Genomic DNA, 15886 nt, shown 5'->3' with positions numbered 1-15886 from the left:
CGCTGGGGAAAGCTCGTCCGGCAAAGTCAAGGACTCGGCATTCCAGCTGGGCCACTCACTAACATGTGATCTTAGGTAAATTTCCCTATCTGCCCCTCAGCGTTCTCATCTATAAAACGGAGATGCATGTGTGCATGCTAAAGTCACTTCAATCGTGTCTGACTCTTTGTGACCCCGTGGACTGTAGCCGACCAGGCTCCTCTGTCCATGGAATTCTCCAGGCAAGAATACTGGGGTGGGTTGCCTTGCCCACCTCTATGGAGATCTTCCCCACTCAGGAATCGAGCACACATCTCCTACGTCTCCTGTATTAGCGGATTCTTTACAACTAGCACTGACACCTGGGAAGCCCAAAATGGAGACTTTGGGCTTATAATTTGATATGTAATAGATTTTTACATCTATTTCAGAGGGCTGTTGTGAGGATTCATTGTGAGCAACTGACCAGTAACTGATAGTACTATGCATTTATTTTGGAGTAGGAAATGGCAACCCACTCCAGTATTCTTGCCTGGAGAATCTCACAGACAGAAAAGCCTGGCAGGCTATGGTTCAGAGAGTCGCAGAGAGTCGGACATGACTGAAGCGACTTAGCATGCACACATGCAAGCATCTATTTAACAATATTACTACTGTCGCATAATCTGGCTTCCAAATCTCCTACCTGTGCACCCTTAATCAAATGATATAAACTCTTCAAACCTCAGTTTTAGCATCTGTAAAATGGGGATGATCATGGCACCTACAATCAGAGGGGTGGCATTAGGGTTAAATGTTTATGTTATGAGTTTGGTGATAGGTGAGACAGTGTATAAAACACTTAGAATACTCCTTAGGACATAGTGAGCACCCAAGAAACTTAGGTTCATATTATTATTATTGCACAGTCTATTGTATGAAACCTCACTCTTTTGTAAAAATATGCATACAGACTATTGGCAGGAGGGCAGAAGGAGTAAGAGACTGCAAATTGTCTGTAATTCTATTCAGACTGTGGATGCCATATTAGGTGAAAGGTTTCCTGGTTCTTCCACAAGGATCATTAGCACTAATTGGAGGAAATAAAACCTCCTAAAAAGTTCCCTCACATTAGAATCTGCTGCTGAAGCATGCATTCTTTGGGGACTGCAAAAGATCCTCAAAAAAAAACAAAACTGGTGAGAACAAAGCAGAATAAAATGAAATTAGAGCAAAAAGTCCTCTGCTGGTTGAGGAGAAAACTACAAGCGTGAACCTGATCATCACCCTTGGTGACTTGGGGAGGGTGGCTCCCCTGGCAGAGCTGGGGTGGTCAGGGCCAGCCTGACTGGGGTCTGGGTAGCTTGGTTACATGTTGAATCAAGAAATAAGGAAGGGAGGAAAGAAGGAAAGAGGGAAGGGGAGGGAAGCCAAAAGAAAGAAGGGACCAACATACAATAAAACCCAAAGGGAAATAACCCAGAGCCCTGAACCACTACAGTGTTGCAACCTGGAATCAGGTTATGTGCAAATTTAGCAATTTCTGTGCAAACAAAATACATTCTGAGATTTCCTACTTGCTTCTCTGCACACAGAATCACAAGAGGCCGAGCCCATGTTTGAGGGCTTAAGGGCTTCCCCTCCACGGAAGGGCACTCACCATGGCGGCCCTTCCTCGTCCGCTGAGGGAGGGCCTGAGCAGGACCACGCCCGTCCTACGGAGACTCGAGCACCCGGGTCCCCCTGTGGCCCAGCTCACACCGCCACTCAGGCCTACGGCCAGTGGGCTGGCGTCAGGCAGATCCCCGCTCCTCTAACCCCCACCCTGGAGGGCTCCCTCCACTGGGAGGGTCTCTCTGCTGCGTGGTGGGAAGACAGTCAGCCCCAGGGGCTGCCTAAGTGTCAGGAGGGGCTCCAGGAGGGCCTCTGCGCCAGGGCTGGGCTGTGGAAGCCCCACGGTATCCCACTTCTTCCATCTACAACCAGTCAAGACCAGTGAGTCTACACACACACACGAAAATGCAAACAAACGTGAGAGCAAGAGAGAGACGGAGGGAGAGGCCCAGAGAAAGCCAGCAAGAGGCATGGTAGTGAAGACAAAGAGAGAGAAGCCAGCAGGTGCACGATCATGCGATTTTCAAGAGGAGCTGCTCCTACCCAGGCCTGGCCCTGGGCCGAGCATAATCCGGCAGGGTCCTGATTCTCCTGAGCCTGGGGCCTGCCTTCTGAAGACCAGACCCCGGCCCGCCCATATCCCCTCACTGTTCCTATACCATGGGAACTACTGTCTGCAAGACCCCTTGGTCTTGCTTCTTTATCTCCTAATGTCTACAAAGCTGACTACCTTTCACCTTCTTGAAAGTACCATTCCATTCATGTCTACAGTGTTCTCCGGTACGACTGTCTCCATCTTATCTCCAGGGGGCTACACCTTGCAGCCAAGGGTTGGGGACAAAGGGCACACACAGAGGACACTACGTGGCATTCACTATATTGCTTCAGAGGCTTGTTTTCGTGTTTCTTTCTAAACAGTCTGAGATCAGGACATATTTGAAGCATCCATGAAATCCTTTACAAAGCAGACACCCAGCTATTTCGGGTATGAGGCAGTCAAATCTTTAACCTTTGCTCAAAATCGTCCCTAACTCAGGGTTCCGTGGAAGAGGTGGATCCCAGAACCAAAGAAAATCTAGCAATCCGTGGGGGGCATGGGTGTTAGCTTTCCAGAGACAAAGGAGCATGGGTGCCTGCAGGCTTCGACAGGCCCTTAAATCACACCCCTCCTCTGGCAACGTCCTGACAAGTCAGCTCTGTAACCCATGCCCCTTCCTCAACATTTGCTATCCCGTGGGTATTGCCTCATGCATCATCCATAAACCTCAGAAGGACACTCACAGAAGGGATAAAACAGTGGCTACCAGCAACAAGGTTGTCTCTCCAAGAATCTTCATGCTCAGAGAATGGGAATACTGCCACACTGCCGTGCAGTTAGCTCAGCGGTGGCCCAGTCTGGGAAACTTTATTTAAGCAAGCACATCATTCGTTCCACGAACCTTCTTAACTTCTACCTCCTGCAGACTCTCATCAAATTCCAGAGTGTACGATCCCCACTTACAATCACTGATATTCTGTGTGGCCCTCCTGTGTGTGGTATGGTTTGTAGACACTGGAAATTGGAGTTAGCATTTCAGGAGGCAGGGTAGAAAGGGAGACAGGCTCATCCTACCTTACACAAAACATAGCCAAGATTCTTCTTCTCTTCCTCCTCCAGCTCCTATCAGCCTGAACCCCAAGTCCATCAGGACCCAACTCAACAATGAAATCCCCTTTCCGTTGGGTAGATGAGCTTTGCACACACTGCTGTGGAGGATAGCACCACTGACAGAGTAAGTGATATTTTCCAAGGAAAAATCAGACTCTTCTCCATGGCTTCGCTCTCAGGGCCATGTTCAGATAGAGAAAGCATGTCCCTCTGGTCACCAGCTCGAGGCACGAAGGTGCCCCAGGAAAGCCCAGATACAGTCAGACCCAGGACAAAACAGCCGCTCGACCAGAGTATGGGAGCTGGCTGGCAACTTCCCATGGCATGGGCAGAGTGATGGCATTCACAGGAAGCCAGACCCGACCTCTGGGACTCATTAACTTCAGAGAAGACTGCTCACGCTGAGCCCCAGCCAGGCCCCCAATCACCACGCCACCAGCTTCGGGCAACAGACAGCGCTCAGGACACTGGCCTCCATATCAGAGACCCCCTGGCCCAGCGCCCCTCCTGCTTACCAAGTCCTGAGCCAAGGAGGCCAGGTTTGGGAAACAGCTCATCTCTGGAACCGCTGAACGTTTCCCCACGACCACCACCTTCCCAGGCAGAACACCCAGCTCAGCCATGAACTGGGCAGCCCAGCGAAGCAGCGAAGCCTCCCTGCAGCAGCTCCACAGTACACACCTGCACCCCTAGCGCTCTCCCCCCACGTCCCCTCCACAAATCACTGTCGATTCAGAGAGGGATGGCGGCTCCCTACCTGAGGGTGGCGCTCTCCCCCTGCCGGACCGTCACGTTGTCCATCGCCTTGGGGAAGGTGGCATCTCCGCTGCGCACGGGCACTCCTGTGGGTACAAGGAACAGCAGCCTGAGAGACACGACCACGAGGCACTTCCAGGGCAGGAACAGGGACCCACAGACCCCCATCCTCGACGGCCACAACTTCCCAGAACTCCGGCGGCGGCTCGGCACACGCCCCCCGGGCGCGCACAAGCAGTGGGTGGGGTGGGGGAGCGAGCACGGGGACCCGGAGGCGCGGGCTGGAGAAAAAGCGCGCAGACTCCTCCAAGTCGGGTGTTCCTCCCCAAACCGAGCCTCAGTGCTCCAGCCTCGGAGAAGCGGTTTCCACGGAGGACATCCAAAAGGGACTGCCTCGGTGCTGCTTGGCCGAGAAAGCGGCCGAGAGAGGAGAAGCGCCAGACAGGTGCGACGGTGCTGGCACGTCTCAGGAGCCCCTTCCTCGCGTTAACAGTTCAGGCATGGCACTTGGGAGAGGAGGAAGCACTTTGGTACCAGAAGTGGACAGGGGGTGGGTTGGATCCAGCCACCCAGAGATGATCTGAATTCCTCAGTTCCAACAAGGGCAGGTCCAACACTTTCTTTGTAAGTTTCGGAAGAAGGATGGCCAGCAGAAAACAGTCTGTAACAATAGCAGAGCCGAAAAGTGGAGCACGCAGGAGGCGCAGGGGTGAGCCAGCAGGAGAGGGAGGTTACGCCGGGCTTCGCGCAATCCGGACGGGGGTTGCTGCGGCAGCCGCCTCGGTCAACTTCCTCCGAGCCCAAATGCGCGCTGCAGCCGCCGCGCTGCGCCGGTCTAGGCTGGGCTGTCTCCGCAGCGGCGGCCCCTCGCTCGCTCCCTCGCTCACTCGCTCGCTCGCTCGCTGGGCAAGGCGAGGCGCTGCCGGCCCCGGAGCCGTGCGGACGCCAAGCTCAGCGGCCGCCCCCGGCCTCCGCGCCGCCGGCCTCCCGGGAGCAGCCCCGACGCGCGCGGGCCCCGACCGCCGGGGTTGTCATGGCAGCAGCTCCATCACTGACCGCCGCTCTCCGCGGTGCCGGCGCCGAGCGAGCGGGCGGACCTCGCGCATCCCGGCGGGCGGCGGGCGCGGGGCGCGGGGCGCGGGCGCCCACCTTAACCCCCGCCGCGCCGCGCTGCGGCCGTGCACGAGCCCGGGCGAGGAGTTTAACCATTTCCCCCCTTGAGGAGCTGTCATTTCCAAATTAAGAAGAAAGGCAAAGTTACCACGCGGTCTTAATAAGCCCGAGACATCTTAATAAGGGTCACAAACTAATTAACTAGGAAAGGAAAACCCTGAAGCATGCACGTGTGCACGTTTAAAATTATCAGATTAATTCATTAGCGTTTAGGGTAAATTTAAAGTGTTGGGAGGGTGTTTTACAATAATTCCATTTATTATTCAACAGTCAACGCCCACCCCACCAACCCCCCCCCCCCACAAAAGCTCCTTCAAACATCATTCTAAATAGAGATCTTCTATATATAAAACCAATGCAAAATCACAGAAGCCTCTTAGCGTGCGAACCTGGCAAAACCACATCAAAATGTTGGTCAAGTTCCGACACTGACTTACATTCTCTATGCTTGTTCTGTCGACATGAAAAGATGCTGGCCCTGCAGAGTGCTCACTTCAGATGAATGAGTGTGAGCCCCCTGGCATTACTGATATCGAAGATTCCCAAGTGTCCAGGGCTTCACACTCTTGCAGAGCCGGTTTCACCTTAAGAGGTGTGTTTCTCATATTCTTGAAACTCAGGGGAAAACTGCACTGGCCTCAATTCCTGTCACTTCTCCTCTCCGGCTGCTGTGTGCCCACCTTTGTATGTTTCCTCTCACTTCAGCTCTGATGGAATGTGGCTCCTTCCCTCCTGGGCCAGGCTCCTGAGTGAGGGGGGAGCCCTGAGCTGCACACAGCCCACCCTGCATGCTAACACCAACATGGTTCTCTGCTTGGGGACTCCTGTCTGAGCTCCCTGCACTGACCCACTGGGGAAAGAGAAGAGGCAGTGTGGCTTTGTTTTTCCCCTGGACTTTCTCCCAAATCCAACCAGGAAGCTATTTTTTTTTTTAAACAACTGTTAGAAAGCAACAATAACAACAAAAAACGTGTTCTTCCCAAAGTCATCCAGCCACCACCAAAAAGAAACTGAATTATTCCAAGTCACTGTCATATAAGGGTCCTGGTGCCACAAAGTGCATGTATCTTTCAACTGATCATCCCAGGTACGTGTAGATAACACATGTGTGAATGATGCACAAGCATTTCACTCCTCATACCCCATGCCCACAACTGCCCTGGGTTGGAAGGGATGGAGGTGGGTGTTCAGATGTGGAAGTCAAGCAGGGTAACAAAGAAAGACTGAGAAGGTATGGCTTCATCTTTTAACAGGTAACCAGAAAGTGTGTGCGCATGCATGCTCAGTCGCTTCAGTCATGTCTGACTCTTTGTGACCCCATGGACTGTAACCCTCCAGGCTCCTCTATCCACAGGATTCTCTAGTCTAGAATACTGGAATGGGTTGGTCATACCCTCCTCCATGGGATCTTCCCAGCCCAGGGATGGACCCCGGGTCTCCTACATTGCAGGTGGATTCTTCATCTACTGAGTCACCTGGGAAGCCCCCAGAAAATGTACTACCAGGTAAAGTTGAGCAACTCACACTGAAGATTGCACTTAATCCATCATTAGGCCCATTTCCCCCTTGTTTCCTCTGCTGACTTTTCCAATATTAAATTCTCAGGGAAATCCATCTGCTACTTTTAGCTGGTGGGGCCATTTGATATATAACACCAAAAAAAGAAAAATCAACTGTCAACTTGTGACCACAAAGGATGACTTTGCTCTCAAGAAAACCAAAAATGATGTCTATGGAGAGCAGGAGATTGTGTTTATGTTTTTGAAAGAAGAAAAGAATTAACCGATTTCAGCACCAGTCCATTCTTGCCAGACCCTATTTTGTCTTGATATTTGCAGTGGGAAATCTCAGGGAAATAGGAAATCGCATGATTTCCCCAAGCTCAAATGTTATATGATAGCAGATGTTAGGTGTGAGATCATGATTGCTGACCTCAGTCTGCTGAATTTGGGGTTCTTCCTTAGGGGCCAAGGAGTTACCTCTGACCATCCACCACCACTGTAATCACCCCTCCAATTCCTCTTGGTAAACAGGTCTTAGCACCTCAAGTAGAAACAAGCACAGCAGTGGAGAAGGAAGAGGGACTCTTTCTGGGGTTTGGTGTCATTTCTCTCCAGGCTTGAGAATGGCAGGCATGACTCCTTTCATGATAAATTCTCATCCTGGCTCTTGCATCTAATTCCCAGGTAGGTACAAATGAGCATTAGTTTTTGCGTCTCGGAATGTGGGTAATGACAACAACCAGCCTTCCCGAGGGGCCTACAGACATGATTAACTCTACGGTAAAATACTTAGAAATCCATTTAAGGTGGAAGATGGTTTATTAATATATTTTGCCTGTCACTGCTTCATTATTATAGCCAGGCAGAAAAAGAACTCTTCTCACAGGCTCTGTAGGATGTTCGGCTTATACCAGTCTGCAGGCACTTGGTCTGAGATAGACACACCGTCTTTGTGTCTGGCTGGGGAAGGGACAGTGGTGAGCTGCAGCCTCCTGGCCTGGCCGACGGGAAACCCAGCAGAGATCAGGTGACACTCAGGGTGGACAAAGAAAAGCCACTGGCAACCTCATAGCTGCTTCGTGGACCCAGGGATCCAAACTTCATTCAAAAATGGAAGTTGAGAAAGCGGGGAGAGGTCAGAGATGCTGGCACAATTAACAAGGCAGAATCCATTTTATTGAAACTCGTGATTGAAGCGGTTTGAATAGATGAAGATCAAAATCATATGTCAGCTCCCATCTCATCTCCTAATCCCTAAATATAACCAACACTTAGTGGCTTATCTTATATCCTGTCTCTTGCTTCATAAAAACTGCTGGATTTATTTTATTTTTTTCCCAGCATATCCAAGTTAATGAAAAAGGAATGACAGTCAGAGCAATTTCATTATTTGTGTTCTTTATAGAAACAACTTCCTTTCTACCTCCTGGAAAGAGGATTCCTAACGAGCACCCACCTCCACCTTCTCCCTCTCATGCCCCCCGCCCCATCTCTCTCTGCACCCCCTCTTCCCTCCTGCATACACATATACTGTACACATAAATCAACTTGTCACAGCTTGTCTCTGTGCTGACAGCTGTAATTGCTGCAGGTTATAAAAATATCTATAGGACAATGCCTTTCAAGCTCTCAGGCACACACATACACACTCACACAAACTGTCTGAATGAAAGAAAACACTCATATTCCCCTTAATAATCCTGGGACTGCAAAGGAGGGGGCACAGAGGAGCTTGCCATGTGGACTGGAGGGCTGGCAGGCAGGTGAGGATGTGGGGGAGATGAAGACTTCTAGCAGTGGCAGCATCTCCACACTAAAACAGGGATGGAGAAGGGAAGACCTGCCAATGGAAGGGAAGTCAGCTGTTTTTGTTTTTCCATGTGTTACCTACAGCAAGCTGGGGTTGGTTGAAGAGCAGTGAATTCTCCATACACATAAGAGACCGAAAGAAGAGCTCTAGCCTGAGCCATGCCAGTGCTGCTGCTGCCTTCTCTAAAAAGGCGAAAGGCCCCCCTCTCCTGGTGGAGATTCCAAATAGGAGCTCAGATGAGAAGATGCTGCTTGCAGGGTGGTTACAGAGAACGAGGTGGCACCAAATGGACATCGGGATGTTTAATCAGGACGGGCGGGGTCCATCTGGATCAGTGATGGCTCTAGGGGCGTGGGGAAGGGCTGGGCTCTGGAAGAATACATGCAATTCTGTCCTGCAAAGGATTAAAAAATCATTGTTCATCTGGGCTAGAGTCTGGTGTGTTAGGATTTCAGAGGGAAGAGCCAAAGAGCAGCTTGAAGAAGGGAAAGAAGCATCAGAAGAAAAGAACTGCTACTGCTACTGCTAAGTCGCTTCAGTCGTGTCCGACTCTGCGCGACCCCACAGACGGCAGCCCACCAAGCTCCGCCGTCCCTGGGATTCTCCAGGCAAGAATACTGGAGTGGGTTGCCATTTCCTTCTCCAGTGATTGAAAGGGAAAAGTGAAAGTGAAGTCGCTCAGTCGTGTCCGACTCTTAGCGACCCCATGGACTGCAGCCTACCAGGCTCCTCTGTCCATGGGATTTTCCAGGCAAGAGTACTGGAGTGGGGTGCCATTGCCTTCTCCGAGAGGAAAAGAAAGGGGTCATGAATAGCGAGAACTGAGGAAGGGAACAAGGGCAAAGGTGAGGTTGCTCATGGACTTTGAGAGCCATGAAACTTTGTAAGTTACATAAAGAGGAGAGGATGTCAGCAGAGTAATAGGCAGACAGAAAAGGAAAGAAGAGCCAGGCAAATGAGCAAAATCAAAGTGATGTCAAAGCAAACGCCAGATACCCAGAGGGGAACAGCACTAGAGTCAGCGGTCCTGAGAGGAACCATCTCTCCTTTTCTACATTTGGGGTCATCATAAGACCCTGGGGTCACAGAATGAGAGGATGGTAGGGTCAGAGGGCACCTTGAAAGACGTGTAACCCACTCATTTCATAAGGAAATGGGGAGTGAACCCAGCAGAGAAGACCCATTATCACGGGAATAAAGTTAACAACTGGTAAATCAAGACTAGAACTCAGGGCTGCTGGCCACTGCCCCATTCTCTTGGCCATACCTGGCAGGTAAGGACACTGCTTAAGAACCAAATGATAAAATATCTCCCATGGCTGCTGTATCTGTGCAATAGAGAACCACAGAAGTGTTACTATTATTGCCCGGTATCGATACTTCTGAGTGTCTGATCATTCAACTAAATTCAGTGTAGCCAGGAAACGTTGAAGGTAACCAGGTAGACTTTGAGCTCTTCCTATGGAGCAAAACGTTAGAGATACAAAAATGAAAGACATCACCCTGCCCTCAATTTGCCTGCAGTTGAGTGCTGTCGGAAGGCAATGGCACCCCGCTCCAGTACTCATGCCTGGAAAATCCCATGGACAGAGGAGCCTGGTAGGCTACAGCCCATGGGGTCGCAAAGAGTTGGACACGACTGAGTGACTTCATTCCACTCACTTCACTCACTTCATACTTTATCACTGGAGAAGGAACTGGCAACCCACTCCAGTATTCTTGCCTGGAGAATCCCATGGACTGGGGAGCCTGGCAGGCCATGGTCCATGGGGTCACAGAGAGTCAGACATGACTGAAGTGACTGAGATGAGCATGAGTGCTGTCAGGTTTGTCCATGGTTCTTTTTGCATTTATATCCCTGGAAGCCCCTGAGAACAGTCTTATTGCCAAGAATGAGTTGGGATGTGCCTCCTAGTTGGGAACAGTCAATCCCGTTTCATGTGTCCAGATTTCCAGCTAAGCTTCATTGAAAGTGGCATTAGCGTCTCCCTAGTGATACAGTGATGAAGACTTCACCTTCCCGTGCACGGGTTTGGGGAGCTTAAATCCCACATACCTCATGGACAAAAAATCAAAACTTGAAACAGAAACAATATTGTAACAAGTTCGATAAAGACTTTAAAAATGGTCCACATCAAAAAAAAAAAATCTTTAAAGAAATAAAAATAAAGTGGCATTGGAGGGGGTGGAGTACCCTCAAGGATTTTAAAATTGTAGGGAAAACATTCATCTACCTGACAAACAACGTTTCTAGTGCACACTAAATGCCAGCGATGCACTAGGTGGTGGATTTCAGCTGTGGGTGAGAGAGACAAAAACAAAAACCATCCTGTGACTAACCCTCATTAAGGACACTGTCCAGCAGGGGAGACAGATATGAAAGTAAGAACTTGACAAGACAGTAGATATGATGCTGATAAGCACTGTGGGGAAGTGGAAGAACAGACATGCTAGAAGGTTCTTGTGGAATCGGGAAGATCAGGAGATGAAACTGGGACGTCATAGTGAGAAGGAGCTGAGTGTGCAGGCTGTGTGGGCCAGAATCTAGTTACAGACTTGCCAGAATGTGCACAACCAGAGCCTGGAAGGAGGTTGGGCCGAAGTTACCTTTTATATTCAGACTGTGCTCCTTAGACCGTGGGTGGGGACGTCTGAAGTGCTCTGTCTGATTGGAAAGCCCTAACTGCTTCTTTGTCCTGTGTTCCTGCATTCATTGATTCATTCAGTACATATTTATCGATTAAGAATGACCAGCAGTTTTGGGCTCAGACAGACCAGAAGACAAACTTCATCTCCATCACTAACTGTGTGACCTTGCAGGAATAACCTCATTTGCAAAATAGTGCTCAAAACGGTACCTACCATGGAGGGGTGGTGTGAGGATGCTATGAGGGTCTGGATGGACAAGGGGTAGCAGAGGGCCTGGCAGCTGCGGGCATCCCGTGGGGGGACCGAAAGGGGGCAGTGAGTATGCTCCCCTCCTTCAGAGGGGCCTCGGTGGGATATTCATCCTGAGAACCCAGGAGCCGCCATTTCAGTGTCAGGGAACCGTCACTATGCACATCCTGAGGGTGTCATCCCAGAAGCAGAGCAGAAACTTCACGCTGACATGTGGTCAGAAAGGGCAGTCGCTGAGCTTCAAACCAGGGCAGGAAATGGGTGACCCTCCTGTTCCCACCCCAAGGTCTTGAGAAACACACAGGATCTGGGCCCGTGGGAAGCAGCCTGAAGCTTGAGAAAGAGGATGGGGCTTCTTCTTTGTGTGGCAGCCTGGGACCTTTTGTTTGTTCAAGCTCCCACATATACCGGGAAAGTAAACAAACTGAGAAAAAGGCGAGACACCACCTCCAAGCAGCAAATGAGTAGCCCCTCTGACCACCTGCATGGAACCTGGGCCCCTCTTTGCTCCTGTGGGCCTGGCAGTGGAGCCCAAAGCCCCCTGCCCACTCTAGGGTCTAGATTTACACTAGTCAACAGATACTATTAATACTATGTAGCATCAGCCTCATTGCTCCCATTTCCCACCAATGAGCACCACAGGGCTGTGCCTCATAGCCTCGTGGAAGTGAGCAGGGGTGACCTGCACACACCTGCCTGCACACACACACAGACTCCAATTCCAAGGTTTACATGATGCAGCACAATCAGGGACAGTAGCAGCTCTCTCAGAGAAAGAGCCTTTAGATGGGAACTGGCCAGCCCCAAACTTGGAGCTTCAACTCCAAATGTACCCTTAGAGGAACTTGACTTGCCTAGCCCTGCCCTGATGCCTTTCTCCCTAATCAGTTACCTTCAAGTCTCTCTTTAACCTTTTCTCTGCATTTTTTGCATTTTCTCCCCAGCCAAGAGCAACTACAGAAGACAAAAACTGTAATGAGACAAGAATTTGCTTGATAACATATGGGTTCAATTGTACTTCTTACCGGACGTGGCATTTTGTAAACCAGAGTATCTGGATCCAAGTCTTAACTCTGGCCATCACTAAACAAGTCTCTTGTTTATTTGTTCATCTGTTTTTTAGCTTCTTTTTTTTTTTGAAAAACCAACATCTCCATGAATTGTGGGTCTTTCAGAAGATCTTGTGCCAACCAGTACATCCAAATGGGCTAATGCACTTTCGAAAGCTGAAAGCACTGTTCTACAGTAAAATAATGGGTGGTATCATCAACTCAATGGACATGAATTTGAGCAAATTCCAGGAGATAGTGAAGGACAGGGAAGGTTGGCATGCTGCAGTCCTTGGGGTTGCAAAGAGTAGGACACAACTAAGCTACTGAATAGCAACAGTAGGGTGATAGCCCATAGAAGGCTGGGGTCAAGGGTAAAGCATTTGCCCCCCAGTCTGTCACTTACAAGCTGCATGGAGTTGCCCAAATCACTTCTAGTTTCCTTCTAAGTGAAGAGTTTGCATTAAACAATCTTGTAGTCCCCTTCCAGGAGAAGGCAATGGCAACCCACTCCAGTACTCTTGCCTGGAAAATTCCACGGCCGGAGGACCCTGATAGGCTGCAGGCCATGGGGTTGCTAGGAGTCGGACACGACTGAGTGACTTCACTTTCACTTTTCACTTTCATGCATTGGAAAAGGAAATGGCAACCCACTCCAGTATTCTTGCCTGGAGAATCCCAGAGATGGGGGAGCCTGGTGAGCTGCCATCTATGGAGTCGCACAGATTCGGACACGACTGAAGTGACTTAGCAGCATCAGTCCCCTTCCAAGGGCTTCCCAGGTGGCTCAGACAGTAAAGAACCCACCTGCCAATGCAGGAGACATAAGAGATGCGGGTTCAATCCCTGTGTTGGGAAGACCCCTTGGAGAAGGGCATGACAACCCACTCCAGTATTCTTGCCTGGATAATCCCATGGACAGAAGAGCCTGGCAGGCTACAGTCCATAGCGTCGCAGTATTAAACACGACTAAAGCGACTTAGCATGCACAGTCCCCTTCCAATTCTCAGTCTTTGGTTTTATTGCTTCTCAACACTCTTCTCAAAATCAGTTTATCCTTCCTATTTGCTCATCGGTTCCTATTACTGAGAAATTGCCCTCCTCATCCTGTCCTTCCATTGTTCCCACTCACCAAGGTGTCCATTTCAAAACTCAGAAAATGGTGGCACAAAGCAATTAATGAGCTGCACTGGATCTAAGGCAGGCAATGGAAGAGCCAGGATGATTAAAAGTCTTCTGATAAAGGGTTTCTTTAAGGAAAAGAAAATCCCACAATGCAACCAGCAATGTTAATCTTCAATAAATAGGCTGTTAATATTTAACTGGCATTTATTTAAACTTACAGTAACTGTCCTATTAAATCTAAATTAATTGCCCGTTTGGGACTCTCCCCCTACAGCCTAGCTGGGACATGGCTGTCTGGATCATAGTGTGTGCTAGGCATCCAGCCATAAAGAGGAGAGTTCAGACTCCTTCTAAGACTGGACAATTACAATATCATGCTTGGAAGGGCTTTAGAGGTCAACTGGACCAGTAAGTTTTATACTCTGTGTCTTTGGGCTTTCTGGGGGCCCATTTTCCCCATCTCTTCAGTAAGGGCTTCATTGTGTGTTCTTATCTGTGCATCTGTTTCTCTCCACTGTCTTCTTTTTATTTTGAATTTCTCTCTTTCCTTTCTGCTGGTGACTTTTTTCTTTTACACTTCATATTTTACATTCTTTCTGCAGTGTTTTTTCTCAGTCTTTCCTTGAGTTTGTTAAGAGAAGCCATTTAAGATACATAGCAATTTCTCTGTGTGTGAATGCATGTGTGTGTGTTTACGTATGTACTGGTGGCTCAGACAGCAAAGAATCCGCCTGCAATGTGGGAAACCTGGGTTCAATCCCTGAGTTGGGAGGAAGGCATGGCAACCCACTCCAGTATTCTTGCCTGGAGAATCCCAGGGACAGAGGTGTCTGGTGGGGGGTGGGGGGCAGAGTCAGATATGACTGAGTAAGTAAGCACAGCATGTATATATATGTGTGTGTGTGTGTGTGTGTGGGTGTGTGTGTGTGTGTGTATTATTGAATGTGTCATCATAAACAACATTTTATAATGGCAGTTGTATACAAAATACCAAGAGCTGTGAAATAATCCCTGAGTCACACAGCTTTAGAAGGGGCAGTGCAAGTGTAATTGGGTAGGACTGATCTTTGCTATCCCTGAAATCAATCAATATTTTTTATTATAAATGTTGTCCCAGTAAAACCTCTAGAATGTTATTTTGCTATGATTTTAACACATTCACAGCATTTCACATATACATACATACTCATTGCTTTCAGTTTATTAGTGAAATGTGGATTAAAGATAAACACCTCATCAGATGGGTTAGTGTTGAAGCTAAGTTAACTTTCCTCAAGAAGTGGGAGCTGGTTGAGACTAAATTAACTCACCCTGAAGTTTCTGAGGGTGTAGGTCCCTGAGTTAGACATATAAAGGCTCCACTGTCTGCCTTGCAGGGCCTGGAGAGGCCTAGTGATGGAGAGAGTGATGTGGTGTGAGATGGATTTGGGGAGGAGGAATGCAGGGCAGAGCTGAGGGCAGGTGGGCAGGTGAGAAGGCATGTTACACATTTTTAAGAGGACCAAATGTATTCTCAACTGTTCGCTCGTGAAAGGCTTTACATGTGTACTGCCTGGAAAACCCATGTTTCTTTGTATTTCTAACTAATGCACAAACCATCCATTTCCTTTTTGCTCCCTTACTTCAATTGTCATCAGGTTAGACTAGAGATCCTCACAATGTCTTCAACTGGAAAACAAATCCTCTGTTTTCAAAGCATCTTTATTCTTTATTTTATTGAATCTTATAAATTCAAAAAAATAATGGAACACATCTCTGCATGTTTATGCATCTCCCTGGCTTTTTCCGTGTCCATCTCTCATTGTGCACCTGCCTTTGGGAGTTCAGGGTCTTTTAAGACAAAGCAATGGAAGTGACAGATATAACCTCATATCCTTACAACCTGGGAGCTGATGTGGGCCTTTCCTCCTAGAAAGGTACAATTTCCCTGAAACCTGTGTACGCTTTCTTCATCTAGGGTACCAGAAAGCTGCAAGAGGTGCTGCAGGTAATAAAACAGTCAGTAACCCGAGAGTGGCCTGGGAGAGTAGACTTTGATGTGGTTCAGGTAGCCCTGATCCTGGGGAGGGAGAGCAGGGAAAATGTCGTAAGCGGACATGGGAACATGGACAACACAAGAAAATAATTCACCTAAGCTTTCATGGGAATGTCCACGAGGTGTCAGGATCAAAGATGCCTTAAAGAGAAAGTGGTTAATGAGGATACTATCTTTTTTTTTTAAAGTAGAGCATTGAGCTTAAAGTTAAGATGGAAATCAAGGACCAGATTGACATGTTTCTATCTGGAGAAGCACTGGTACCAGATTCTCCCGGGGAGAGTTGCTGGGACAAACCAAATGTAGTATTTCTATCAA

The 15886-nt window shown here is 48.8% G+C and overlaps 1 protein-coding gene across 4 annotated transcripts in view; it reads right to left on the bottom strand.

Annotated features, from left to right (window-relative positions):
* The window catches only part of NTM (neurotrimin), a 961781-nt gene that overhangs the window by 421253 nt on the left and 524642 nt on the right, over positions 1-15886 (bottom strand). For 3 of the 4 annotated variants that reach the window (XM_081537930.1, XM_081537932.1, XM_081537929.1), the window contains exon 2: positions 3978-4062. In XM_081537930.1, coding sequence (XP_081394056.1) covers positions 3978-4062 — 85 coding nt within the window. Of the gene's footprint in view, positions 1-3977; positions 4145-15886 lie in introns of those variants that run through there. The other variant, XM_081537931.1, reaches the window with a different exon arrangement.

The sequence above is a fragment of the Giraffa tippelskirchi genome, chromosome 10, assembly GCF_054371585.1.
Source record: "Giraffa tippelskirchi isolate mGirTip1 chromosome 10, T2T-mGirTip1v1.2.pri, whole genome shotgun sequence".
Lineage (NCBI taxonomy): Eukaryota > Metazoa > Chordata > Mammalia > Artiodactyla > Giraffidae > Giraffa > Giraffa tippelskirchi.
This window is presented reverse-complemented; position numbering and strand designations above follow the sequence as displayed.